Source organism: Martes martes (assembly GCF_963455335.1).
Source record: "Martes martes genome assembly, chromosome: 11".
NCBI classification, from domain to species: Eukaryota; Metazoa; Chordata; class Mammalia; order Carnivora; family Mustelidae; genus Martes; species Martes martes.
In genome coordinates, this window is record NC_137899.1 from 3,064,723 (window position 1) to 3,090,587 (window position 25,865).

The following is a 25,865-nucleotide window of genomic DNA, read 5'->3' on the forward strand; positions in this document are numbered from 1 at the left end:
AACAATCAATTCTTGGGCTGCTGGCGACTCCATTGGAAGAGCATGTGACTCAGTCTCTGGGTCATGAATTTGAGCCCCACGTTGGGTGTGGAGACGACTTAAAATAAATAAACGTTAAAATCAGTTCTCTATTTGAATGGTTTCATGGCTCAGCACCATCTTGATGGTATCAGAGATGTATCACATTCTTTTTTTTTTTTTTAAAGATTTTATTTATTTTCCCTCCTACACGGTTGGTGGAAATGCAAGCTGGTGCAGTCACTCTGAAAAACAGCATGGCAGTTCCTAAAAAGTTGAAAATAGAGCTACCCTATGACCCAGCAATTGCACTACTGGTTATTTACCCTAAAGATACAAATGTAGGGACCCAAAGGGGCACCTGCACCCGAATGTGTATAGCAACAGTGTTCACAATAGCCAAACTATGGAAAGAACCTAGATGTCCATCAACAGATGAATGGATAAAGAAGATGTACACACACACACACACACACACACACACACACACACACACACACTGGAATACTATGCAGCCATCAAAAGATGAAATCTTGCCATTTGCAACAACGTGGATGGAACTAGAGGGTATTATGCTGAGTGAAATACGTCAATCAGAGAAAGACAATTACAATGCGATCTCCCTGATATGAGGAATTTGAGAGACAAGACAGAGAATCATAGGAGATGGGAGAGAAAAATGAAACAAGGCAAAACCAGAGAGGGAGGTAAACCATAAGAGACTCTTAATCCCAGGAAACAAAGTGAGGGTTGCTGGAGGGGAGGGGGTGGCAGGGATGGGGCCCCGTTGGGGAGATGCCCTACGAGATGTATCGTTTTCTTACACTGAGTTAACTCTTCCTCGGGTTGGGTTCCAGGAACTTACTTTAGGTGCATCCACAGGTATTCTGGGTTCTTTCTGCTTGGACATCTGAAGATGACCCGCTCGCAGGAATTCTGGGTTTTTCCTGTTTCCTCTTAGAGCCAGAGTTTGTGGTTCTCTATCCACGGACCTTTAATTTTGCAGAGAAACTATCTGAAGCGACGTTAATTTTTTTTTTTTCCATCTTAAGAAGCTTCTTGTGTTGGGGCGCCTGGGTGACTCAGTGGGTTAGGTGTCTGCCTTCGCCTCGGGTCGTGACCCCAGCGTCCTGGGATGGAGCCCCGAGTTGGGCTTCCTGCTCACGGAGGAGCCTGCCTCTCCCTCCACCCTTCATCCCTGCTCACGCTCTCTCTCTCTCTCTCAAAAGCATAAATAAAATCTTAAGAAAAGAGAGAAGCTTCTTGTGAACTCTTGGGTGTATATTCCATTTTCAGCTGGAATTCCAGATTTCCTGAGATCTGTGGGACACTCGTCTGCTTTAATGGTTTCGCCTGTTCCAAGAAAGGCTCCGAAACACGCGGACTCAGGGGTTCTTGTGAGCGACAGGGAGTTTTCTCCCCTCTGTGGTTCCTGACTCTGCTCTGGCCCCTTTCCTCCCCTGGGCCTGGAGTCCTCCTAGATTTGGCTCTCGCACGTCTGTCCTGGATTGTCTCGTTTTCCCTGTGGCTCGTGGCTGTCCTCTGGGGGCTGGGACGGCGTCCTAGGTTGGTTCTGCACGGAGCTTGGTCCTGTTGCCGTTTCCAGGATGCCTCCCAACTGCCGTTGGCTGCCTCTGGGGTCAGCGGCCTAGAGGTCCGTCTTCAGCCCAGATCGCGGCTTCTAATTACTCCCTCCTGGACTCGTCATGAAAATACAAGGCCGAGATGGTCTACGTTTTCTCCTCTCGTTCATGTAATCAGCTCGGATGAAGAGCTTTCTCTCTCCTGTTCATGCGTTGGCCTCGTCTCTTGACCACAGGGGTCATGACACAAGCCTTAGACATAGCGGATCGTGCTTAGCCCGTGCAGGCAAACGATGGCAAGGGTGTGAGTGCGAACGGGCCAGGTTCACGCGAAGGCAGAGGGAGAAGTGTGGATTTGACAGAAGCCCTTCCACACCGCTTCATGCATCTGGTAGCCAAACTGAGGGAGGAGAGGCTCCAGGCCTTGCTGGGGTTGGGGGGTGCTGTTCAAGGGCGCTGCAGCCATGGCCCAGGAGGACCCTGCCCTGTCCTTGGGCAGCAAACATGACTTCAAGGAGCATCTTCTCTCTTCTGGGGCAGCTGTTTTTGGCTCCAGTGCTGGTGTGACCTGGGCCATGAGGAGGGTCTCCCGGGGACCCCAGGGACGTGTGGTTGACCTCCCAGACTCTCTTTACTCAGCCTCGTCTTCTTGGCATGTAGACCATTTCAGGATTAAAAATAGAGTAATGTTGCCATAGCCACTTTTCTGGATATCGTTTTCTATTTCACTTAAATCATTTCTGAGGATAGAGTTGTTTTATCTTTAGAAAAAAGGCGTGGGATTTTTGGGTGTGGGGGTCACTGACTAGGAATATGTTTATGATACCAGATTGTTTCACAGAAGTCTGGTGCTCATTTGTCCTGCCAGCGGCAATAAAGGAACAAATACAGGAGGCTGTCCTCTATCTTCAGCAAGTCTTGGGTATCATAGAACAAATGCATGGTATTACCCAAGAACATATATATTTTTAATTTATTTATTTGAGAGAGAGAGTGAGCTCGAGAGAGAGCACGAGCAAGGGGAGGAGCACAGGGAGAGGGAGACACAGACTGTCTGCTGAGCGGGGAGCCTGATTCGGGACTCGATCCCAAGACCCCAGGATCATGACCTGAGCCGAGGCCAGCCGCTAATCCAACTAAGCCCCCTGGGTGCCCCCGGAGAGTATATTTTTGAGGAGGAAATGTGGACAAACATGATTTTATGTAGCTGGTGTATACTGGTATATACTGTATACTGGTGTATACTGTATATCTGCTGTTCCCACAATGAGCTCAGTTCTGGGGCCACCGTGCTGGATAGGTGGATGGCATTTGCAGGGAGAGTCGGTGAGAGTGGTCTCAGGGCTCACCTCGGAGATGAGGACGCTGGAGCCAGTCACCTGGCCTGGGGAGGCATCGGCGTCCTCCTGGTCCTCCTGGCGTAGCCAGTCATGTCTCTAAGGCTTCTCCCCCTCTTGTCCCCACACAACCCCTAAGAATCTTCCTAAGGCAGCACCATAGAGTGGGAGACACGCCCACGTGTGTTGTTTTGCAGGCAAATCATACGTTCCGTTTCGTGGACAAGCTAAAGACGTTAACAGGAACGCTGCTGAAAATGTCCAGCATGTTTCAGAATGGAGGAAGTGACCAGATGCTCGACCAGCTGCAGGTAAGTGACAGCCGCCTTCACACCAGGGGCGGGGGCAGTGGGAGCACCTGTGAGGGCGCACCTTGAACTCGGAGTGGCCCCTTAGAGGAGCCCACAGAGCCCCTCAGGTGCGGTTGTCTGCTGACTAATAATATTGACCTAGAGTTGAATGTGTTAAGTCAGCTTTGTGAATTGTCAAGGGCTTGATTTGTGCCAGATGTCATTATTATGAGCACGATGAATAATTTAATAGTATTTGCCTGTTCTTTAAATTCCATAAATGGAGGGGTGCCTGGGTGGCTCCGTCAGTGAAGCGTCTGCCTGTGGCTCAGGTCATGGCTCAGGGTCCCGGGATCGAGTCCCGCTTCGGGCTCCCTGGTCAGTGGGAAGTCTACTTCTCCCTCTCCCTCTGCCCCTACCCCTGCTTATGCTCACTCTCTGTCAAATAAATTCTGAGTGTTTGCATACTTTTCCAATTGTGGGTCTACTTAAAGGGCCAGTCATCACTCCCTGACATTCTGTATCTACAACCTAACATATGCTGGGGGCTGTGGTTTAAGATGGCCAACTCCTGCCCGACAGCTGTGAACCTCAGAACTTCACAGGAGGTAGGCCCCATAATAACCTGGGGACGTTTGTGTAACCGAAAGTCCCCTAAATCTGATGGCAGGAGAAATCACGCTCTCCTTTTTATTCTGTTTGGTCTGTTTCTTATGCACCAGACAAGCAGTCCAAGCGATTCATAGCCCAGGAGCCGGCCCGGCTGGCTTTGATTCTAATGGAGTGAACTGTCCCAGAGCTGCGGTCAGTTTCCCCTGGGGAGTCCCATGCCAGGGGTCCCGCGGCTCCCGGCAGTGGGTCTGGCAGGGGGCTGCTGGTCCCGGGCAAACCAAGGTGGTTTCAGAGCCCAGAGACAGCTGTCAGTCCCATCCTGGTGTTTGACGGTCTGCGATGCTGGTTCTCAGCGGCCCCCGCTGTGTGAGTGCGAGGGCTACTGTCATCTTCTTCTTGAACTTGTTTGCTCACGGATTAATTTGTTAATACTGGGATCAGCAGGCTTTTTCTCTAACGGGTCAGATCATAGATAGCTTAGGCTTTGAGCGAGTCTGTGCTGCCTGAAGTAATTATACGGAACATCATGAACAACAAACGGAGAGTTTCCCAAGTCATGTGAGCACCTGATTCCCCACCACCCCCAACCCCGGGGTCCACGTGGCTCTGGGGAGAGGTCCTCCCATGAGCCAGCACCGTGTGCCAAGCAGCCGTGTTAGAAACACAACTCCTTCTTCCATTGCCTGAGGTTCTTGTCTTTGAGGACAAAGTGTTGTGAGTGGCGCCCCATCTCCCAGAGTGGTGGTCACGATCGGGAAGTGTGAAGAGCCCTTGCGGGTGTAGCGTCTGACGCCTGTATTCCACGCCTGGCTCTTGCCACCAGACCAGACCCGGACGGCCTTTCTGCTCAGTGAAAAGCAAGCCACCCCCTCTCAGAGATGTGGCTGAGCACAGATGATCAACACACAGGAAGTACCCACCCCGGTCTGGCCTGTAGCGAATGCCCAACAAAAGATACACAGGACTCCAGTAAAATAAAAGTACGCCCCAGTGTTTCATAAGGAAATCCTGTCATCTGTACGCAAGGGTCGATAGAACCCTCACATCCAGGAGGCAGAGCCTGAAGAATCACAGACCTGAATTTAGAGGGTGGACACTGAGAATTCCTTACTGGAAGTCCTAAGTTTCGAGGCTGTGCACTCACATGGAGTCAGGGTCATGTGTCAGTTTTCTCTAGGGGACGGACAAGTTCCAGAATCAGTCCCCGTTCTGCCAGCCCCCTCCTTGCTGAGTCCTGGCTCTGGCCTCCCGGCCTCAGAGTGTCCCCCTCGGTCTCAGTGGGCTGCCGGCCGTTGCCGGGGGCATTGATCGGGAGGCGGGCTTTCATTCCAAGCACCTTGGGGAGCCCTCCTTAGGGAAAACATCCATGAAGAAGATTTGGAGCCATCAGTATGAACGAGGGATCACATGGATCATGATCTGTGAGTTTCTTCCGAAGATGACATTTGATGGCCAAAAAGGGTTCAGGAAATACGGAAAGCCTTTCACAGTGGTTTCGCGTGAGGGACCCTGTCTCTACAACCGGCGTGTGGAAAACACACTGGAAAGGAGCTTTTAAAAAAGCTGTCTATTTAGTTCAATATTTGTGTGTTTTTAGAGAGAGCGCGCGTGCATGCCCGTGGGTGTGTGAGCAGGAGGGAGAGACAGAGAGAGCCTTAAAGATTATTTTATTTCATTTAAAGTAGGCTCCATGGCCAACGTGGGGCTTGAATTCATGACCAGCAGAGCACCAGTCGCATGCTCTACTGACTGAGCCAGCTACGTAGGCGCCCTGTAAATGAGCTTCTATAAAGCATCACCCTCTCCTTTTGTTAGAAAATTCTCCTGCAAAGTCAACTCTTACTTCATTCTTTGTTTTTAGCGTCCGTGCATAATTTCGATGACAGTCTGAATTGTCAGGATCAGTACTCTTGTTTTTCACGGTGGGGTCCTAACCAACGGTTATCCTGTCATTTACCATGATTTTTGGAACCTCTTTGACCAAGTGTCACTTTACGTGTCTTTTTCTTGTATAATGAAACTTCGAATAAATCTATTAAGAATTATTTAGTAAGAGGAAACGAGATTATTTTTGTTTACACTGTGTTATTTTCCTCAGGAGGCCCTGAGGAACAAGTTTATAAGAAACTTTATAGAGAGCCAACTGCACATTGATGTTGATAAACTGACCGAAAAGCTCCAGACTTATGGTAAGTAGGTGGGGTGTGTGAGTATAAGCAGGTGGGCGTCTCCATGGGTGTGTCCTTTTAGGCGAGTGGGTGTGTCTGTGTATGTGGGCGTGCCCATGCAAATAAGCGGGCGTGTCCACTACGTGGGTGGGCGTGGCACGGTCCACTTACCCAATGGCCCACCACTGGCGCCCTCATCCTTCTGCCTCCAAGGTTCTGGGTGACACTGACAGGTTGCTCTTCCTCCAAGGTTCCTCGTACCTGAAGTTTTCTGATTTATGGAGTCAGGGCTTGAGTAGCAAGGAACGTGGTCAAAAAGGAAGGCTTCTGATGTGAATGCAAGAATTAATGAGACTTAAAACAATTAATGAGTTTTTGAAACAAATGAGTGTTCCTGAGTTAATAGTTGATTGGAAGCAGGTACACTGACTTGAAAATTTGGAGCTCAGGTCAAAAAGTTCTATCAGCCCACCAGTGGTTGTATTGCGTCTCCCTAGTTAATGCGTGAATTCATTTAGAATTGAACAACCATTGAACAACCATTGACTAAGCACACAGGAGAGCTGGGTCCTGTGCCAGGACCTGGAGCCCCTGCCCGCTACGGCACAGGGCACAGATGGCCATGTTAGGAACGGTGATGCGGTGGCAAAATTGGGTTTTGTCAGGAGCATCCCGGGCAGGATCTCAGGAGCCCTGCTCTGCTGGGCGGTCCCCTGAGGGAAGGGAGGGCGTCTCTGGCTTCTAGTGCTGACTGTGCCCGGGAAGGGGCTGGTGGCTGCCTGTGGTGTGGGGCAGAGGGCCGGGCATTGCGGGAGACACCATGCTTCCCTCTTCTGAAAAAAACAGATGTGGTGGCTTTACTCCCATAGAAAAGTTAATGAATTTAAATTATTTCCCTTTTATTTTATTTCTTAAGCAGGCTACATGCCCAGTGCAGAACCCAATGTGGGGCTCGAACTCACGACACTGAGATCAAGACCTGAGCGGGTCCCCTAACTGACTGAGCCAGCCAGGTGCTCCAAGTTAATGATACTTAAAAATAAATGTCACTGCCTTAAGTCGTTTTTCAAGTAATTAAAACTACTTCTATATGTTTTACAAAGCTCCTTTCTGTAACTCTGTAAGTAAAGAATTTGATCACCTTACTCCATGCATCCTTTTAAAATCACTGGCTGGATCCATTGGAAGAGCATGCCAGTCTTGATCTTGGAGTCACGAGTTTGAGTCCTACGTTGGGTGTGGAGATTGCATAAAAGAATAAATAAAACAACAAAAAAATAAAATTGTTAATGAGGGCATCTATTTCTCTGCATTAGAACTAGCATCTGGAGCCTGGGGCCAAAAAAGGAGCATTTGAAAGTAATTTGTAGCAATTTCTGAGAACGTTTGTCCGGTCAGGCTCTTGATTTCATTCCTTAACATTTTTAAGGTAACTGTTGGCTTGTTACAAAAGCAATTTATTAGGAATACAAAGAAGCAAAAAAAAAAAAAAATCTATGCATAACCTCATCATCAGAGGCAGCCTGGGGTTAATTTTTCAGACAGATTTGCCCGGCTCATGCGAGCGCGGATATGTGTATTTTCACAAAAATGATCACACTGTTTAAAGTATTCTGCTAACAGTTCATAAATGGATGCTGGGGGTTCCTGCAGGGTACAGTTGGTTAAGCGTCTGACTCTTGGTTTTGGCTCAGGTCATGATCTCAGGGGTTTTGGATGGAGCCCTGCATCGGGTTCCTTGCTCAGTGGGGGGTCTGCTTGGGATTTTCTCTCTCTCCCTCTGCCCCTCCTGGTGGTGCTGTTTCTCTCTTTTTCTCTAAAAATTAAATAAATAACATCTTAAAAAAACAAAAATGGATTCTGTTGCAAAGATTCTTCATGTCTTTCAAGACTTCGTGTTCCTGAGTCTCTTGTCCAGCCCCCTTCCACGTCCAGCCCCTAGCACAACCTACTTTAAACTTGTTTAGCTGTTTCTGTGGATTGTATCTTTGTATCGTGGCCTGATACATTATGTATCATTCTATCTTTACATAGCTGTTAATCCATTTCACCCCCGCTGTGAGAGATGCAGCCTTGCTTCTTCCTCCGGGCCCCATTGCTTCCCTGCGGTGATACGATCGTTTTCCTTATAGCCACATCACGACCAGATGAATACAGTTCAGTGCAGAATTAGGCTTCAGGTTATAATGATGTTTCCTTTCTCACAATGTTTCCCTCTTCCTAGTCTTTCTGTTCTTTGACTCCCCAAGTCCCCTGCCCTCCATGCCAGTGTGCCACCCTTCCTGGGGGGGGAGGCGGGTTCCCTCGGTCTGTGTGGACAGACACCTGCTGGCTTGCCTTCCTTCTACTGGGGCTGGCAGGTGCCCCTGAGTGCTCCCAGGAATTGCCTGCTCTGTTCTCCCAGGTGGGAGACCGAGTCTTCTGGGCTCTTCAGCCTCCGCACTCTTGTTTTATGATCGTGTTTCGCTGGTTGATATCTTAAAATGTCAGTCTACAAGAGGGTGCATGGGAGAAGCATTTCCTGAGCAATTTTACTGTATAAATTCACTGTTACATCTGAAGGGTATGTGGGAATATTCCCAATTTCACAGATACATTTTGATTTGTGTTCCTCTCTCTCTCCCTCTTTATACTTTTATTTTTTTGATCAGTCTTGTCAGAGGGTAATCAATGTTGTTAGTTTTTTTTAAATAAAACAAATGTTTGGCTTTAGTGATGATTGTGTTTATTTTCTATTTCATTGACTTCTGATTTTTTTGCATGTTTTTGTGTTTTGTTTCTGGTTCTGTCCTTTCACATTCCTTGGTTTGTCACCTTTTTTTTTTTTCTTTTGGTAACTTCCTGAGAGAGAGATTTAGATCTGTGATTTCCACCTTCTTTTTCTTTCCGTGTGTGTGTGTGTATACACACTTGTGATCACACACTTCCCTCTAGACATTGCCTCATTGCCTCTCACATGTTTTGATATGTTCCGTTTTCATTAGCGTTCACTGTAGTGTGCTGTTTCTGATCCTTGGGTTGTTTGAAAGTTTAGAGCTTATTTTCTAAATATCTGTGATTTTCCGTTTATTTGTTTACTTTTTAAGATTTTATTTATTTGTTTGTTAGGGACATGCTGGAGAGAGCACAAGCAGAGGGGGCAGCAGGCAGGGGGGGAAGCAGGCTCTCCGCCAAGCAAGGAGCATGACACAGGGCTGGATGCCAGGACCCTGAGATCATGACCTGAGCTGGTGCTTAACTGACTGAGCCCCCCAAGTGCCCCCTTACTGGTTTTTCGTAGAATCATACTATCCGTTATTCACAGGTGTGTGCTGAAACTTCCCATTCGGACTGTGGACTTGTCTGTTTGTCCTTATGTTCTCTCCATGTAGGGTTTATACATTTGAGGCTGTGTTTTGTCTTTTATTGCTAACGTGTTAGATATTTGTATTTTCTTCTGTTGGCTTAGTTTGGGGCCACTGGGTGAGTCTGCTGGTGATGTCCGTGGGCGGGTGGAGCCTGCTATTATGTTCTGTTTTCAGGTGAAACAACGTTTCATCTCTGGGGTCGGGTGCAGAAATTTGCCGGCTCAGTTCCCTGCCCACCTGAAGCTTTCGAAAGGGCTCCTCATTGTCTGAGTCTCTGGCCCGGCTTCCTGGGTGGTCGGGACAGCATATTTTATTCCTTAGGAGATGGGGCTGTGAATCAGGCCATCAGGACAGGACCAGAGCCTGCACAGCTCATGGTGTGGGGACCCGCATGGGGCAGAGTGTGCGCTGAGCCCCCTGCTCTGCGGACGGGAGAAGCCATGGGCTATGCCCTCTGCTCAGCTGCCTGCAGGGCTGTGAGTGTGCTCTGATTAGGGTCCCTGGAGACAGAGGCTGGAGGCTGTGTTCAGCCACGGGCAGGACTTCGAACAGATTCTTGGCTGGGGCACAGTGAGACAAGCAGCCCTAAAGCTCTAAGGCCCTTTGTCTTTTTAGATTTGTTTCAAAAATTTATTTATTTGAGAGAGAGAGCAGGAACAGGGGAGAGGGGCAGAGGGAGTCCGATACAGGGCTTGACCCCAGGACCCCGGGATCACACCCTGAACCGAAGGCAGACACATAACCGTCTGAGCCCCCCAGGCACCCCTTGTTTGTCTTAACTTGAGGCAACCCACACGCACCCCAAGGTTCCTGACGGGACGAGGCCATTGTCGTCGTTCTGAGAACGGGCCTGCTGCCTCTGTCTGCCTTGTCAGCTTGAGCGCTGACGGGCTGCCCAGCCCTGGTCATGTGGGGTCAGAAGACCGCGTCCATGGCAGGAGGGGCCGGGCGGGTCTCCTCTCCCCTGCCTGGGCCAGAGCAGGACCGGCCACTCTGGGTTATACTCCCGGTGTCCCAAACGCTCTCTGGTGGGGAAGGCCCGGGAGCCGCCCTCAGCCGTGGCTCTGAGTTAGACCCCAGCGGGTGAGCTCACAGAGCACGTGTTCTGAGATGCGCCGTCCGCAGTGTAAACACGCCCTTGCCTTGCACCGTCCTGTAAAATTCCCTGCTCTGCGGGTGTCCCTCCAACACAAGAGAGCGAGCAGTAGGCATACCAGGAGCCCCTCACAACGCACGCTTTGGTCTCCCGCTTTCTAGTTCTGTCTGGCGTCATCCTGAAGGATTAAATGGAGACCACTGGGCCTGGCTCTCTTCTCCAGCAGTCCTTACTCTCAGCGTGAGCACTTCTTACACGGGCGCTGAACAAACCTTACTTTAGAACAACTCCACAGGCGAGATGGTTTTCCTCCCACGGAAGATGAGGATGATGGAACTTTGCAGATCAAAATCACTTTCCGACACAAGGGGGGCGCCTGGGTGGCTCAGTCCGTTAAGCGTCTGACTCTTGATTTTGGCTCAGGTCATGATCTTAGGGTCGTGGGTTCGAGCCCCGTGTCCAACTCCCAAATATGCTTGTCCTTCTCCCTCAGCCCCCCTCCCCTGCTCATGTGCGCGCCCTCTCTCTTCTTCTATCTCTCAAGTAAACAAATAAAATCTTTAAAAAAAAAATCACTTTCCAGTGCAAAACATGGAATCACATAGAGCCGCTCCAAGGGCAGAGCCGTGGGCTGCTGACTTCCCTGCGACCATTCCTGGGCTCCCTGTAGCAGTTACCATGTGGGGATGGTGTCACTCTTCCTGGGCCCCAAGCTGCACCCACCCCGCCCGTGTGTCTCATGCTGTGGCTTTTGATGGCTCCGAGGTGTGTCACTGCACACGGAAACCTCTGAGTTCCGCCCCCCCCCCCACCGTGCTCGGGAACAGTAGAACCCCCCACAGAGTGCCCGGCACAGCTGCTCACATGCATGGGCACCTACCCTTACAGCAACATTTCACAGCGTAAATGACGTCTCCAGAATGTGGTGCGTGGATGCTTCTTACACGGCGTCCCAGGGCCCGTAGAGTCACGGAGTCAATGTGGTGCCTCGCCCCAAAGCATCACCTCTGCTTCAGCATTTGCAGGACAATGAGATGTAATTTTTTACGGAAATTAAAGGAAGAGGCTAGATTATAACACTTTCCTTGGGGGGGGGGTAGTGGAAATCACTTATTTCACAAAATTTTCTTCTTGTAAGGGCTCTCCTGGGGTCCTGTCTTCTCCCTGCATCCTTCCCTCACCTGCCCTCCGGTCTCCTGCGCTGGGCGTCCGTGGGTGCTAACGCCCAAGAAGCACTGCATGGCTCTGCTCGGCTGAGCTGTGCGTGTTGGAGTCACCAGGGTGACGGGATGAGGAAAAATGCACAGTTTCTGGCCTCAGCTCTGCCCCTGCTTCGGCCGAAGCGAGGCAGCTGTGCAGGGCCCGGCATCTGTGTTTCTGCAGCAGACAAATCGGGGCTGAGCGCTTTGTCTCGGTTGGCGTGGAGGTGGGGGTTGGCGATCTGGAAGTCTGCCCACCGGGCTGGGCATTGCTCCGATCCCTTGCTGTCTTCTGAGCCAGTGTCTGATAAGCTGATATCTGATTGGATCAAGGATGCACATTCTGTCTGTGCCTCTGGCGGGGATCGATCTTCCCTAATATATTCATAACCGTGGTATTAGGACGCACTGATCGAGTGCTTGGCATGCTCTGGACACGGTGAGCGCCCGAAGGCTTACGGCATTATTTCATGTAATCTTTAGCAAGATATCACCGAGCAGATTATCATCATCCCTGTTCCCTAAGGAAGGAATGTAGGGTGTCAGGGCTGAGCAGACACAGCTGCCTCCCAGGGAGCGGGCGGTGTGTACCCCATCTGACCCTTGATGGTGAGGCCCCGAACGCTTTTCCCAATAGTAGGCCTGCTGTGTCTCTGTCTGCACAGCAGATGTGGTCCAAACTGAGAGGTTCTCTTTCAACCAAACCCCTGTGGGCTCCCATTCAGCAGAGAATGGCCGGCCCTGTGGGAGCAGGCCAGGTGTCTCAGCCTGGGATCCCGAAAATCTGCTCAGGGATGGTCCTTATGGAAGTGGGTCCGGTGGCTGAGGGAAGGGCCACTACGGTGTTCAAGAGCTGCCCCTTTGCTGCCCTATGTCTACGTGGTTCTATGATCCACTGTGTTTGTGTACGTCGTAGGTGTGTAAAAACATGTCGGTGTGTTTCCATGTGCATTTACCCCTTCTTCCTTAGGAAGTCTGGAGCAACTTAGTCTCTGGGAGTCTCCTAAGGAAGGAGACCAAGGGGGATGGGGTGGCCTGTCCCAGTGGACTGCAGACACACTGCCCCAGTCCATGGTGATGGTGTGACATCGCCAACCCTGGTGGGTCTGGTGGCGTCTCCCTATCATCCACGATCATCCCTATCTTCTCCCTATCATCACGCTGAACACCTCTGTAATTGTTTCCCTCCCTGGGCAGGGTTCTCATGTTCTTCTGCATCGTTTGGCTTTCCCACATCTCTCTGACCTGGGGTCCAGCTCTTCCCTGAAGCAAGAGCCACGTACCGCATCCTCCTCCACGTTCCGTGCTGACGAATGGGCCCGCTTTACTCTCCGGGTCTATTTCCATTTCAAAGGCACAAACCTGGGCAGAGTGCACCAGGATCGGATTTCCGTGGTGGCAATGCCCATTGATCCCGGGTCACTGTCTCCGCAAAGTTAATAGGACAAAGCGAGTGACTTTCACAAAATGCCCGATGTGATGGTGAAGGCATGTTTTCTGGAATTCCTCAGTGCCAGGTGCTTTTTTTTGCCGGGTTCTGTGTATGAGGCGTTCCATGCTGCTCGTGGGCTTGCCTCCGATTGGCTTCTTCTGTGTGGCGCCCACCGCCCGGCATCCCTGGGCCATAGGCTCACCCACTGAGCTTCTACGACTTTTCATTCCCGTGTAAGGAACGGCGTCGGAGGACTGCGCTCAGAGAGCATAGTTGGGGCACCTGGCCGGGGCTCAGTCAGTGGAGCCCGAGACTCTTGCTCTCAAGGTCACGAATATGAGCCCCGCCTTGGGCTTGGAGCCTGTTTAAAATAAAAAACAAAAAACAAAAAACAAAAAAACAAAAAAACAAAACCCAAATAAAACCCAAACCAAAACCTAAAGGCAGACTTGATAGCCATCCACTACGTAGCACATCTTGCATAGGAACAGAGTATGACTCAAGAAGGGATATTTTTCCTCCCCGGGGCTGAGAGAACTTGTAACGTCCTGTCCCGCTTACTGTCCTCAGGAGGGAAGCTGAACAAGATGTTTGCCCACGGAGGTGCCGGGCGCATCCGTGTCCTCGGCCGCATCTTGGTGAACCTTTCCTCCTGCGTGGTGCTGGACCGTTTTCAGGCACTGGAGTCTGTTGCCAGCCTGGAGGTGAAAGCCCGAGAGCTTATGCGACAGAACGGCTTCTTGGCTAGTAAGTATTCCATGTGAAAAGCACTCCTGCTGGCACCGGCTCCCGGGGGCTTGCCATTTTGCGTGTTTCCCCCTAACGTGTGTACCAGTGACTCAGAAAGGAAAAGACCAGGCAGAAAGACTCACCTTGAGTCGATGAGTTGTCTGTGTCTGTGTCTGTGTCTCAGATCCTTGGCTCCACGCCATTCCCGGCACCTGTTTTTACTAGTTTATGGTGTCATTTTACCGTTAAATCTCACACGATAAAATGATATCTTTTTCTGGTTAAAGTTAGGCTCACATCACTTTGACTTTTGTCATAGTATCTTGATGTCCTGAGCGTGCGGGGAAGGGGGAGACAACAGCCTGTTCGACTTCATTCATTCATGCCCGTTGGTTCAGGATACACGATGTGTTCTCGAATCCTGAATGAACATCGCGTTATTTTTTAAAATCTGGGTTTGTATGAGTTTGCTGAGGGCTGCCATGACAGGACCACAGACCGCGTGGCTTCGACAACAGAAATCTATATTCTCTTGGGTCTGGCCAGAAGTCTGAGATCCGGGTGTCAGCAGGGTGGGCTCTTTCTGAGACCATGAGGGGAGCATGCTCTAGCCTCGCCTCAGCGTGTCGATGGCTGCCTTCTCCTGGGTCTCTTACCATATTGACTCTGTGCATGTCTGTGTCCACATTTCCCCTGATGGAGGACTCCAGTCCTACTGGGCGACAGCCCGCCCTAAGGAACTCCTTCTCACTTGACTATCTCTGTGAGGACACTGTCTCCAAGGGAGCTCACCTTCTGACCTGCTGGGGGTTAGGACTTGCACATGTGAACCTCGGGAGGGTCCCGTCCCACCCCCAATAGGCACTGTGTACGAAATTCAGAGAATTCATGTGCCGGAATCGAGTCCCTATGTTCACATTTTGAATCATCTTTATATGCAGCAAATGAATCATTGAATATTATATCCAAAACCAATGATGTACTATATGTTGGCTAATAGAATTTAAACTAACAAAAAAATGAATGATCGATAACCCCAAAGACATTGGTTCCTCTTTGGAAATCGAAATCTAGCTGACACACATGACATCAGTACAACGTGACAACTCTACATCCCACCTTGCTCACCACAGGCAACGCACGACCACCTGTCACCATACTGTTGACCACAGTCCCTGTGCTGTTCCTTCCATCCCTAATCTCTTCCTTCTACAACCCAAGACTGCACCTTCCATGCCTCATTCTCACGCATGCATTTGTATCCCAGAAAAGGAAAGTCGGATTATCTGAGCAGCCTGCTGTCATTTTTCAAGTCCTGGAAAGATGCAAAAGAAATCATTTTGTTACATTGGTAGGTTATTTTGTTGCAAATAACCGGGACACACAGCAGGTGTTTATATAGCATTGCCTGCCTTGCCTAACAGCGAGACTCAGCGATGCCTCTCCAGGGCGTGGTTGGTTCCCCAAGAGGGGGTTGGGCTGAGTCTCATGGCTCATCCACCTTCCCTCGACTCCTGCCCTTAGGGTGTGATGACCCCTGTCTTCCCTTTTCTGCTGGCAGGTGTCATATTCAACACTTCCCTGGCGGATAGGAATGTGGGGGCCCCGTCCCTGCGGCTGGCACCCCACATCACCTACACTATCCGGACCAGCATCTTATACAGCATGAGGACAGACTTGGTGAAAAACCCTTCCTGGAAGTTTCATCCTCAGAGCCTCCCAGCTGATGGGTTCAAGTACAACTACATCTTTGTCCCTTTGCAAGACATGATCGAGAGAGCCATCATCCTGGTGCAGACCGGGCGGGAGGACGTGGAACCGGCTGCGCAGACACAGGCCATGCCGTACCCATGCCACACCAGGGACCTGTGAGTAGACACCACACAGCCACCCCACCCGCGCCCCCATTTTATGGAGGGATGTGCTTTGCGTTTGGACCCCTGTCTAGAGGAAGTCTTGGAGCTTCTCTGTAGTCGCTCCAAAGAGCATTTAAAGAAAGTCCATTCCCCTTCTAATTCCTTACAATTGACTTACGATGCCTGGGCCATCCAGACACAAGAGTGATTGTTGAGATGACGGGATCCTGCGGGACTTTGAATTTGACACCAGGCATCCGTAGTTCTAAAGACCCTTCAGAGTGAGTCTGGACAGTAGTCACAGGGGTTTCGCATGTCGGACTCCAGATGTCCCCTATCTGAGCTAGGGAAACGGAAGGAGGTCACTTCCTCTCCTGTGCCAATCCAGAAAAATTTGGCCTACTTGTGGGGAAGAGGGGGATCCCCAGAGGCCGGGGACTGTGCCTTGGGGATGCGTGGGGCAGTCTGCAAACACATAGGAGTTCATTGGTGACCTGGCTGGTACCATCCCTGAAGGAGAGAAAGGGTGGTCAGTTACAGGCTAGAGCAGCTGGACCACAGCACTTGAAGGTGGGGGGCAGGCCAGGCAGGGCTCACAAAGTAGAGTGGAGGGCATGTCGACTGGGATGTGGACCCCTGGGTGCGATTGGGTGGTCACCGGCCTGACAGCCACATGGCTGAGGCAGGGGACTCAGCCCTGAGCAATGCTCTTCCTCTAGCCTCTTGTCCCAGGCCCAGGCTAGGCTGGGGAGCCCAGGAGGAAAGGGCCGGAAGGGAGGTCATCAGGGGGACCACCTGGGATCTGTTTGTTAGGAGAGCAGGCAGTCCTTTAGTGGGACACCTGCCACGCCGAAGCTGGGGGACTGGGGTCACGGTGGCAGGATGGACGTCTTGATGTCTTATGCCCTCCTCGTCTGGGCACGTGCTCTCCACACTGTAACTCACTAGTGCATTTTCACGAAGCCAAAGGAGGTGCCACAGGGGGAGTCTGCCCACGGTGCCTGAGCACAGGCCGTGTCCGCCTGACAGTGACTCTCTTGGGGGACCAGAGCGTGGTGGACAGACCAGAGGGTCAGAAAGACAGAGACCAGGGTGTCATTTTAACCCAGGGGCCGCCTCACTGTGCAGATCGCTGCGAAGCCCCTTCACCTCCTGCTTCGTAAAATGAAAGCATTTCTTTCCTTTCAAAGCGACGATAGTTTTGGCTTTGAACGTTTTCAGCCACTGCTTCTCTGCTCCTACATTATTTTTCTTGGCGGCAGCAGCATCGCGAGCAGAGTTTGAGAAAAAGCCTTTTTCTGGCAAAGCGTCAGGTGCCAAACATCACAGCAGCCTATGTGCCAGGGTGTTGTGGGGATGAATGACCTGTTTCCAGGTACTTGGAGAAATCGACTTTTTATGATGCTATCTTCTCAGTTGGATCTTGGGAAGACGGCACTCGGGAAGCCTCTGTCTAGCTAGTGATCTTCACCGTGGAAGAGGGGACCTGGGTGTGCGGGGAGGAGAGGAGGTTCCCTTGGGTCTGTCGCACAGGAGGAGGCTGGGGTTGCCTCACCCGCCCCCACGCAGGGTGGCTCCCCAGGGGTATGTTGGACAGAACAGAACAGCACCCAATCCTGCAAATTGCCTCATGGCGAGTCTAAGGTGGCCCATGTGGTCCGCTTTCCTTTCGTGCTGACCGTGGTGCTCGGCGAACGGACTTTGGGGGAGGAGAGGGATGTGAACATGTGCCTCTTCACCCCTTGATGGTAGGTAAGCTCTTGGAACTGAGGCCCAGTCGGGCCTCGGGCTGGAGTGAGCTGAGTGCCCTGGCGGGATTCCGGTGTCACGGGCTTCCTTGATGCTCTCTGTTCTTGAAGCGTGGCTGACGTGCGTGGTGATTCCGCAGCTCTGTGTGTCATTCAGGGCTCCCCACGTTCTGTGTCGCCGTCTGTCACCGTCTACTGGACCGTGCTATGGACCAGGCTGTGCGTCGCATCTCCCTGACTTACTTAGTTTACACCGGGGAGTGTGTCAGTCTCCAACCCCATCACCTGTTTCGCCCATCCCCCTCCCCTCTCCCGCCAGTTTTTCTCTGTAGTTACAAATCTCTTTCTGGTTTTTCTTTTTTTTTTCTTGTTAGTGTTGTTTGTTTCTTTTATTTATTTATTTATTTATTTGTTGTTGTTCTTGTGTTTTTAGATTCCACATATAAGCACAATCACGTAGTATTTGTTGTTTTCTGTCTGACTTGTTTCACTTAGCAGAATACTCTTGAGGTCCATCCAGGTTGTTGCAAATGGCAAGATCTCATCCTTTTTTATGGCTGAGTAATATATATATACACATATATGTATACATATATATACACACACACACACACATCTGTATATGTATCTGTAATGTATATGTATCTGTGTATAATGTATCCTAATATATATACGAATATATGACATATAGTACATATACACAGCAGGACCAGTGGGTGGAAACATTTCTGTCTTGAGCTGCCTGATCTGTGTATTCTGCTACAATCCTGGGTCACGGACTCATTTTTACTCATCCCCTCCCTGGGCTCCCACGGCGCTATTTCTCAGAAGTCTTACTCTACTCCTTTGAAGGAGGTGAAGATGTACTGTCCTTTTCTGACAGAGTCGAGCCTTGGAGGCCCTCATGGCCTTATATCCTGCTTTCATTTATAGTTTCTAAAGGTGTGTGTTTCTTGAGGGCTGCGTGTTCCAGCAGGAGCCTGAGGCTCCGTGGAGGTCCTATAAGATCCTGACGCTCGGCCACCTGAGGGACGGTCCTGAAGCCCGGCTTCGACCACAGAGCACACTCATGTGAAATTTTCAGTAGCTCCCTACTACTTGCAGATTACATGGTCCGCATATAATCACCAGCTAGACAGAGGCTTACCGAGTGCCGTCTTCTCAAGATCCAGCTGAGAAGATAGCATCATAAAAAGTCGATTTCTCCAAGTACCTGGAAACGGGTCATTCATCCCCACAACACCCTGACACATAGGCTGTTGTGATGTTTGGCGCCTGATGAATTATGTGGTCGTTAATTGACTTATTTGTTCAACTCTATTTCTATACCATTTATGGGTCTCGAGACCTGGGTGAGTCAGTGAAGGGACAGGCTGAATCCCTGCTCTTGGGCCCAAGCTCAGGGACGCGGTCCACGCATACAAGAAGCAGCTTGAGTTGAAATCGGGGAGGAGGTAAGCGCCGGCCGGTGGGGATGAGGGTGGCCAGGAGTGCCCGGAGAATTATTAATGTGGTTAAGGTCAGCCTTGCCGGGAAGGAGACGTTCAATCTGTTAAACAAGAAAGATTCAACTGAGTAAATTTAAAGATCAAATGGACTTTGTTCAGGGCTTCATGAATCAGGCGTTAGGCATCGTCCCTTTCAGCAAATACGAAAGCGCGCCTGGAGCTGTAGAAAGGGGAAGGCTTTTAAAGGCAAAACGAGAATGTTTTAAAGAAATTATTAGCAAAGAACGCATTGTTTCAGGCAAGGCTGCCCTCCCAAGGGGAGCCCAAGGGGCTCGCTCTCCTGTTGACCAGATAATCCCGGGTTGACCGGTTAAAGCTTATGTACATTCCTAGTGGGCTGGAACTTAGGCTAAGTATGACCTCTTGGTTCGCTGACCTGGGCTCAGCACAAGTGACTCTTACAGGCCTGCTCTCTCTCTCTCTCTTTTTTAAAAAATATATTTATTTATTTGAGAGAGAGGGAGTGGAGAGGCAGAGGAAGAAGGACAGAGAGAATCCCAAGCAGCTCTGGCTAAGGCTGGAGCCTGACCCCACAACACTGAGATCATGACCTGAGCTGGATTCAAGAGTCGGATGCTCAACTGACTGAGCCACCCAGGGCCTTCCCTACCCCTCCCATGTTGCCTCTTTCACAGAAACACAGGGAAATGTACTCTAGACCAGAGGAGCAGCCAGTGCAAGGGCCCTGGGGCAAGGGCGGCCTGCAGCAGAGTGCACAAGGGCGCGAGGGTCGGCGTGGAACTCTAAAGCTACCCATAGAGAGCCCGGCTGCCGGTGGGCTGAGGGATGTCTATGGCTGCTGGAGGGTTTTGAGCTGGAGCGATGCCATCTGACTCCTGACATGAAGGCTGGCACGGGCCTTCATCATTAGCAGGCTGACGTGTTTCCCCACGTGACTGTGGCCTGGTCTAACACGGGGACGGATTCTGGTTGCTTTCAGAAGGGAGGTGACAGATTTGAGGAGGGTGTGATGGAGAGACATCGAGTTGGACTTCTGTCCCAGGCTGGAATGGGCATTGGGAGTGGTCTGGGGCCAATGGGTGAGGCCCCACGTGGGGCAGGTGGGTCCCTGGGGCCCACCCGAGGAGCTGCCTCCATGGAGGGGATGGTAGCTAGCGTGGGGAGGGGGGGTCAGGAGCAGCTAGAGGTAGGGACAGCACACCTGGAGACTTGAGTGTGGACCTCCCAGGAGCCCACTGTATGTGGGGGGAGAGGGGAAAAGCGGGTGGGAATCGGGCAGCAGAAGAGAGGGTTTTATCTCTTTTTAAATTGTTTTATGTTATTTGTTTTTAGTATAGGATCTGATGTGTTGGGAATAGTTGAGCAGGAGGGAAGAGCTAATAATGCATATCTCCTCCTTCTTCCCTTCACCCCTCCTCCCTCTGTCCTCCCTCCCTCTCTCCTCCGTCCCTCCCCCTTCCATCTCCCTTCCCTCCCTCCTCGATCCTACCCCCTCTTCTCCACGCCTCCCTCCTTCCATCCCCCCCCCCCTTCCTGCCTCCATCTGTCTCTTTCCTTTATAATCTGCCACCAGCCCCTGGAGCTGATGTTTTGAGGGGCTGACACTGGGAAACGCTCCTCTGGGATGGCAGGCTTGGGTGGGAGCAGGACGCCGGTACAATTTAAGGTTCCTTTCAGCCCCGAGATTCCCAGGTGGTTATCACAGGACAATTTATGATGGGAGCTCCAGGAGACTTCATGAATACAAAGAGTGTCAAATGTTAATTCATGGCTCCAAAGAGTAAGACAACTTCCTAAAAAGGTTTTCAGCAAAATGAAAACCCTAACAATGCTCGAGAATTGTTTTGTACACAAAACGCGCTAAAGCGCGAGTCTACTGGCTCCTTGGGGTCTATTAGGCGCCTGGGGTTTGCAGGGGCTGGAGAGGGTCCTGGGAGGAGGAGGAGAAGGAGCAAGCCTGCGTGCTGAGTGACAGCAGCGACCCCTTGTCTGGACTTTGATTTGTCCTGAGAGAAGCCCAGCGGGAAGGCTGTTGGGGATGCGAGCTGGAAACGTCCAGTTCCTGCTTTCCAAAGCAATCAGCCTGCTCCCCCCGCAGACCAGCTGAGGCCCCTCATGCTACACATTTTTCTTGTTTCTTTTCCTTGAGATGAACTTCAAGGAAGTGTATGAAACCCCTCTCTCCTGTATTTGGTGAATAGCTGATGTTTCAGCAGAAACTGACCTTCCTGATGACCTTGGGAGTCCCAAGCCCCAGAAGTTCCGTCTGTGCTCCCACACCCAGCGTGTCCCCACGTCTCAGGGGGCCCAGCATGTGCAGAATTGGCTGGTGACACCAGAGGGTGGGAAGAAGAAGAAATGTAGTTATTTTTTAAAAAGATTTAATTTATTCATTTATCTGAGAGAGAGAGTGAGGAAGGGCAAGACAGCACAAGCAGGAGACGGCAGGGGGAGAGGGAGAAGCAGGCTCCCCGCTGAGCAAGGAGCCGGACATGGGGCTCCATCCCTGGACCCCGGGATCATGACCTGAGCCGAAGGCAGACGCTCAACCGACAGAGCCTCCCAGGCGCCCCCAGAAATGCAGTTTTATATCCTTTCTCATGCCCCTCAAAGCTCCCACGGACCCATCTCTCTGCTGGCCACAGAGCTGTTTTGTTCAAACCCCAGGTCACGGTGGGTCCCATTTCCCCCAGGCTTGCCTGTCTCCGGGAGCCACAGTCATGCTCCTCTAAACACGGGGTCACATTTTCCCACACATCTCTTTCAGCCATCGAGAGCCTGGTAAGAGAAACCAAGGATCACACGGGTCTCCTGCCTTCTGAATGCCCTTCACGCCCCCAGGGAACTAGTAATCGCCACTTAGTGCTTACAAACATTTTGTGTGGGAGCGCATGTACCCCCTTGGTCACTCAGCTGCCCTTTCACTCTGTCGTCTGTGAGCCTCTGACTTATATTTTCTTCCATTTTCTGCAGAGCTCTGGGTCCCGTGGGAGGGTGTAGGTGTCCCGAAGGCTGGGTCTGTTTTGTGCCTGGGGACAGTGATGCGAATTGTCTCCTAGGCAGGTTGAATCCATCACCGATGACCGATGACTTAGTCCAGCCTGCCCGTCTCGTGAAGCTTCCATAAGATCTCCAAGGGACGGGGCTGGAGAGTTTCGGGTTGGGGAGCAGGTGGAGATGTGGGCCCTGGATTGGCGGAGCCCAGCCCGGCCTCCCCAGACCCCATCCCAGGCAGCTCGTCCATCCGTTCCTGAGTTAACTCTCCTACAAAAAATTCAGCCGAGTGTATTGGAAGGGCTAGTGGGCTCTGTGAAGCGATACTTGCTCTGTTGGCATTCCCTCAGGCAAGGAGCGGGGACTCCGACAGCACCAAATGGAAGGTTTTTCTAGGAGGGAAGGTGGGGGAAAGCAGTTATGAGCAAAGACAAGAAAGCATTGACGTTGCCTTCCCTTCGGGGAAGGGCTGGGGGTTATTAGGTGGATCACCTCACCTTCCTCTGGGAGAAGAGGTCTCTGTGACAGAGTACCTCATCAACGCAGATTAGAACATTCTAGATGGATGGACTTAAGATCCCACTCCTGGGGAAATTGAAATTACAGTGAAGTCTTGGTTTGCTGTCCTGGGAGGCAAGTGGCTCCAGCCGGGGTCTGTGGCTCTCTTTCTCACCGCAGGTCATCAGAGTCTCTGGTGACAATCTGGGTTTGGGAAGGGCATCAGGAGACTGTGTGTGTGATCTTGTGTGGTGAGCCCCTAACTGCGCGACGTGGGGCTACCTCAGGTGGCGTGCGATGGGATTGAGTTGCATTGTAGGACACCAGCTAGCACGTGAGAATTGCTTGGTGGTCGGGGAGCCCCTGACCTTCAAGCTGGGTTTGGGGCTCAGACCTTTTTAATGGGGGAGCTTGATGAAGAGGGAGTTTTGTACCCATAGTCCGCGCTAACAGTTTCCAAAGTCTGTTTCTTCGGCATGCTGGGTCCTGGCAGCCGGTCCTGCCTTCCGATGCTGGATGGCCTTCAAGCATTTGAGATCCCCCTCCAAATCTCAGATGTGGAATCCTGAGGTGCTGGCATCAAAAGTTGCATTTGGGGGTGCCTGGGGGGCTCAGTCTCAGGCATCTGCCTTCGGCTCAGGTCATGAGCCCAGGGTCCTGGGATGGAGTCCTGCATCGGGCTCCCAGCTCAGCGGGAAGCCTGCTTCCCCCTCTGCCTCTGCCCCTGTTTGTGCTCTCTCAAATGAATAAATAAAATCTTGAAAAAAAAAGGGGGGGGACACCTGGGTGGCTTAGTGGGTTAAAACTTTTGCCTTCTGCTCAGGTCATGATCCCACAGTCCTGGGATCAAACCCCGCCTCGGGCTCTGTGTTCAGCAGGGAGCCTGCTTCCCTTCCTCTCTCTGGCTGCCTCTCTGCCTGCTTGTGATCTCTGTCTGTCAAATACATAAATAAATAAATACATTAATTTTTTTAAAAAGGAAGTAAAGTTGCCCGTGGAGTCCAGGTCCGGTTCTTGCTGGTCACCGAGCTGGGGCCAGGGATCCGTCACTGATGCTGGTCGGGGTCCTCTCGGTAAAGGGGATGCCATTGCCCGCCGCTCCTCCTCACTGGCCTGTGGGGCTCTGCACTGAGGTGCTCGTGAAAACCAGATCTGGAAGCGGACGAGGCCAGCCTGTGAGAGCCCACGCACTCCTGGGCGGCGCTCACTGCTGGGATGTTCTGGGTTCCGTGGTCAGATCTAAGGTTGGGGTCACTGTCTTCCGTGGTGCCGTGTTCAGAGAGGTGTGCGGGCATGGGGGCCTCTTCCCTTCCCCCTGGCGTTCCCAGGAGTTAGCGAACTTGAAAGCGAACAAGAAAACGAAGAATGGACATCCAATCCCCTGTCCCTCACAGACACCCCGTGTACGTCCCTCTGGAGCAGGCTGGGTGGGAGGGCACCGCATAAAGGGGCACCTCAGAAGCCCCCCTTCCCGGCCCCCAGCCCCTCCCAGGCACCAGTCACAGGGGTCAAAACTCCTGGGGAAGGCAGGGGGCCGTGGGTGGGTGGGCATGGGATCTCAGCCTGCTGGCCTGGCTCTCCCAGAGGGAATAGAGAGGGGACGGGAGGGTAAGAAGGTGGTGGTCCTTCTACCCAGCAGCTGCCTGGCTGGGTTTGGGGTCCCGCATTCCTCTGTGATGCAGTCCGTGGGCTCTGAAGGAAGGCAGGGGAGCAGTGTGCAGAGACTGGGCTGATGGGGGAAAACCAAAGCCGATTTCTCTGTGGTCCTTCCCCACTGTGTGACTCCCATGCAAGGCCTCCATCACTTGCCTGTCTTTGAAGTCACTGGATGGTGCTAATAGAGGCTGGCCACAGAGAGCACACTCCTAGCGAGGGGTCATTGGAATGTAAATCGAGCATTTGCCACCTTCAGGAAAAGAGCTGGTGACGATGAATGTTTATGAAGATCAGAGTGTCCTTTTAAAGAGGCTTACATAAATGAGAGCATTTGATTTCCTGTTGGCAGACCTTTCTTATTTTTTTAAAAGATTTATTTATTTATTTGTCAGACAGTGAGCAAGAGAGAGCACCCGCAGGGGGAGCGGCAGGTGGAGGGAGAAGCGGCCTCCCCGATGAGCGGAGTCCAATTTGGGACTCGATTCCAGGACCTGCGGATCATGACCTGAGCCGAAGGCAGGCCTTAAAGGACTGAGCCACCCAGGCGTCCCATGTTTACAGACTTTTATTGGTAGTGCTTTTGCTTGGGATCCAGAACAGGGATGAAAACACGGAAGAATCTGGAATATACTTGTTTGATTTATGCTGTCTGGACAGTAGGGAGCGTATGGACATCCTGTTCTGACTTCCCTGATTTTAATATGTTCCTTTTTTTATTGTTAGTGTTACAAGCAAATGATTATCTATCAAGAGTCGAGACTCTAATGGAAAAAAATCCCACCTCATACTGTCTTCTTACACATCGGTCGTATTTTGTTTTTTGTTTTGGGACTGTTCCTTCATGTGTTGTGGTAATGTGCTTTTTATATGCCTGACATCATCAGTCTTGCTAGGAGTCAAAGTGTCTGTGCTCATCCTTCTTTGGAAAACAGTGTGTCCAGCACTTGCCATGTGTCGGCCATGGTAGTTGCCTGTCATTCGTGGCCATGAGAAAAAATGTTCTCTTGTCTGCAGGAGGCTTGTAGGTTGGGGGACAGGAGGACCCTAGGAAGGCCAATAGCAGTGTCCCCTCCTTTGTGGAGGTCCTGAAGGAAAGCGTCAAAGGGCCTCGTCAGACCGTCACCCAATGTGGAGGTCGGTGGAGGCTGGGAGCTTTCCTGCCAACCTCCCCCTGCCGCTAAGGTGTTGGAAAGGAGAAGCCAGGCAATGGGTTCTGTCTTCCCCTTTTCTCCCTCCTTTTGTGGTTATCCCTCCTATGACATGCTTCCCCCACGCCCAGATGGATGGATGGATTGATTGATTTTAAGTACATGCTATGCCCAACATGGGGCTTGAACTCACAACGCCATGATCAAGAGTCACATGCTCCACCCACTGAGCCCATCAGGGGCTGGAATTTTAAAATTCAGACCTGTAACAAGTGCCCTAAGTATATTCTGGTTCTATTTTTCCATTTCCATGGAACTATTTTTGGACTTTATTTGTGAATTCTGTCTGCATTCTTGCGATACGGGTGTCGACGGTCTCCTTTTCCCAGGAGCTGTTTGAGTGAAGCTTCTTTTAATTTCCAAGTGGAAATTCTCAGGAATTTCCAAAGTTACTCAGTGCACTTATAATAAGAAAAAAGAATAAATTGAAATTGCACAGGGGCGCCTGGGTGGCTCAGTCATTAAGCCTCTGCCTTTGGCTCAGATCATGATCCCAGGGTCCTGGGATCGAGCCTGGTATCGGGCTCCCTGGTCGGTGAGGAGACTGCTTCTCCCTTTCTCACTCCACTGCTTGTGTTCCCTCTCTTGCTGTGTCTCTCTCTGTCAGACAAATAAATAAAACCTT

At 51.2% G+C, this 25,865-nt stretch overlaps 1 protein-coding gene across 1 annotated transcript in view; it reads left to right on the plus strand.

The window, feature by feature from the left end:
* Positions 1-25,865, plus strand: part of ABCA13 (ATP binding cassette subfamily A member 13) — a gene marked incomplete at both ends in the record, with an annotated part of 337,321 nt that overhangs the window by 121,477 nt on the left and 189,979 nt on the right. Inside the window, 4 exons of the mRNA XM_080818179.1 lie at positions 3,136-3,249; positions 5,939-6,029; positions 13,653-13,829; positions 15,373-15,679. Coding sequence (XP_080674305.1) covers positions 3,136-3,249; positions 5,939-6,029; positions 13,653-13,829; positions 15,373-15,679 — 689 coding nt within the window. The remainder of the gene's footprint in view (positions 1-3,135; positions 3,250-5,938; positions 6,030-13,652; positions 13,830-15,372; positions 15,680-25,865) is intronic.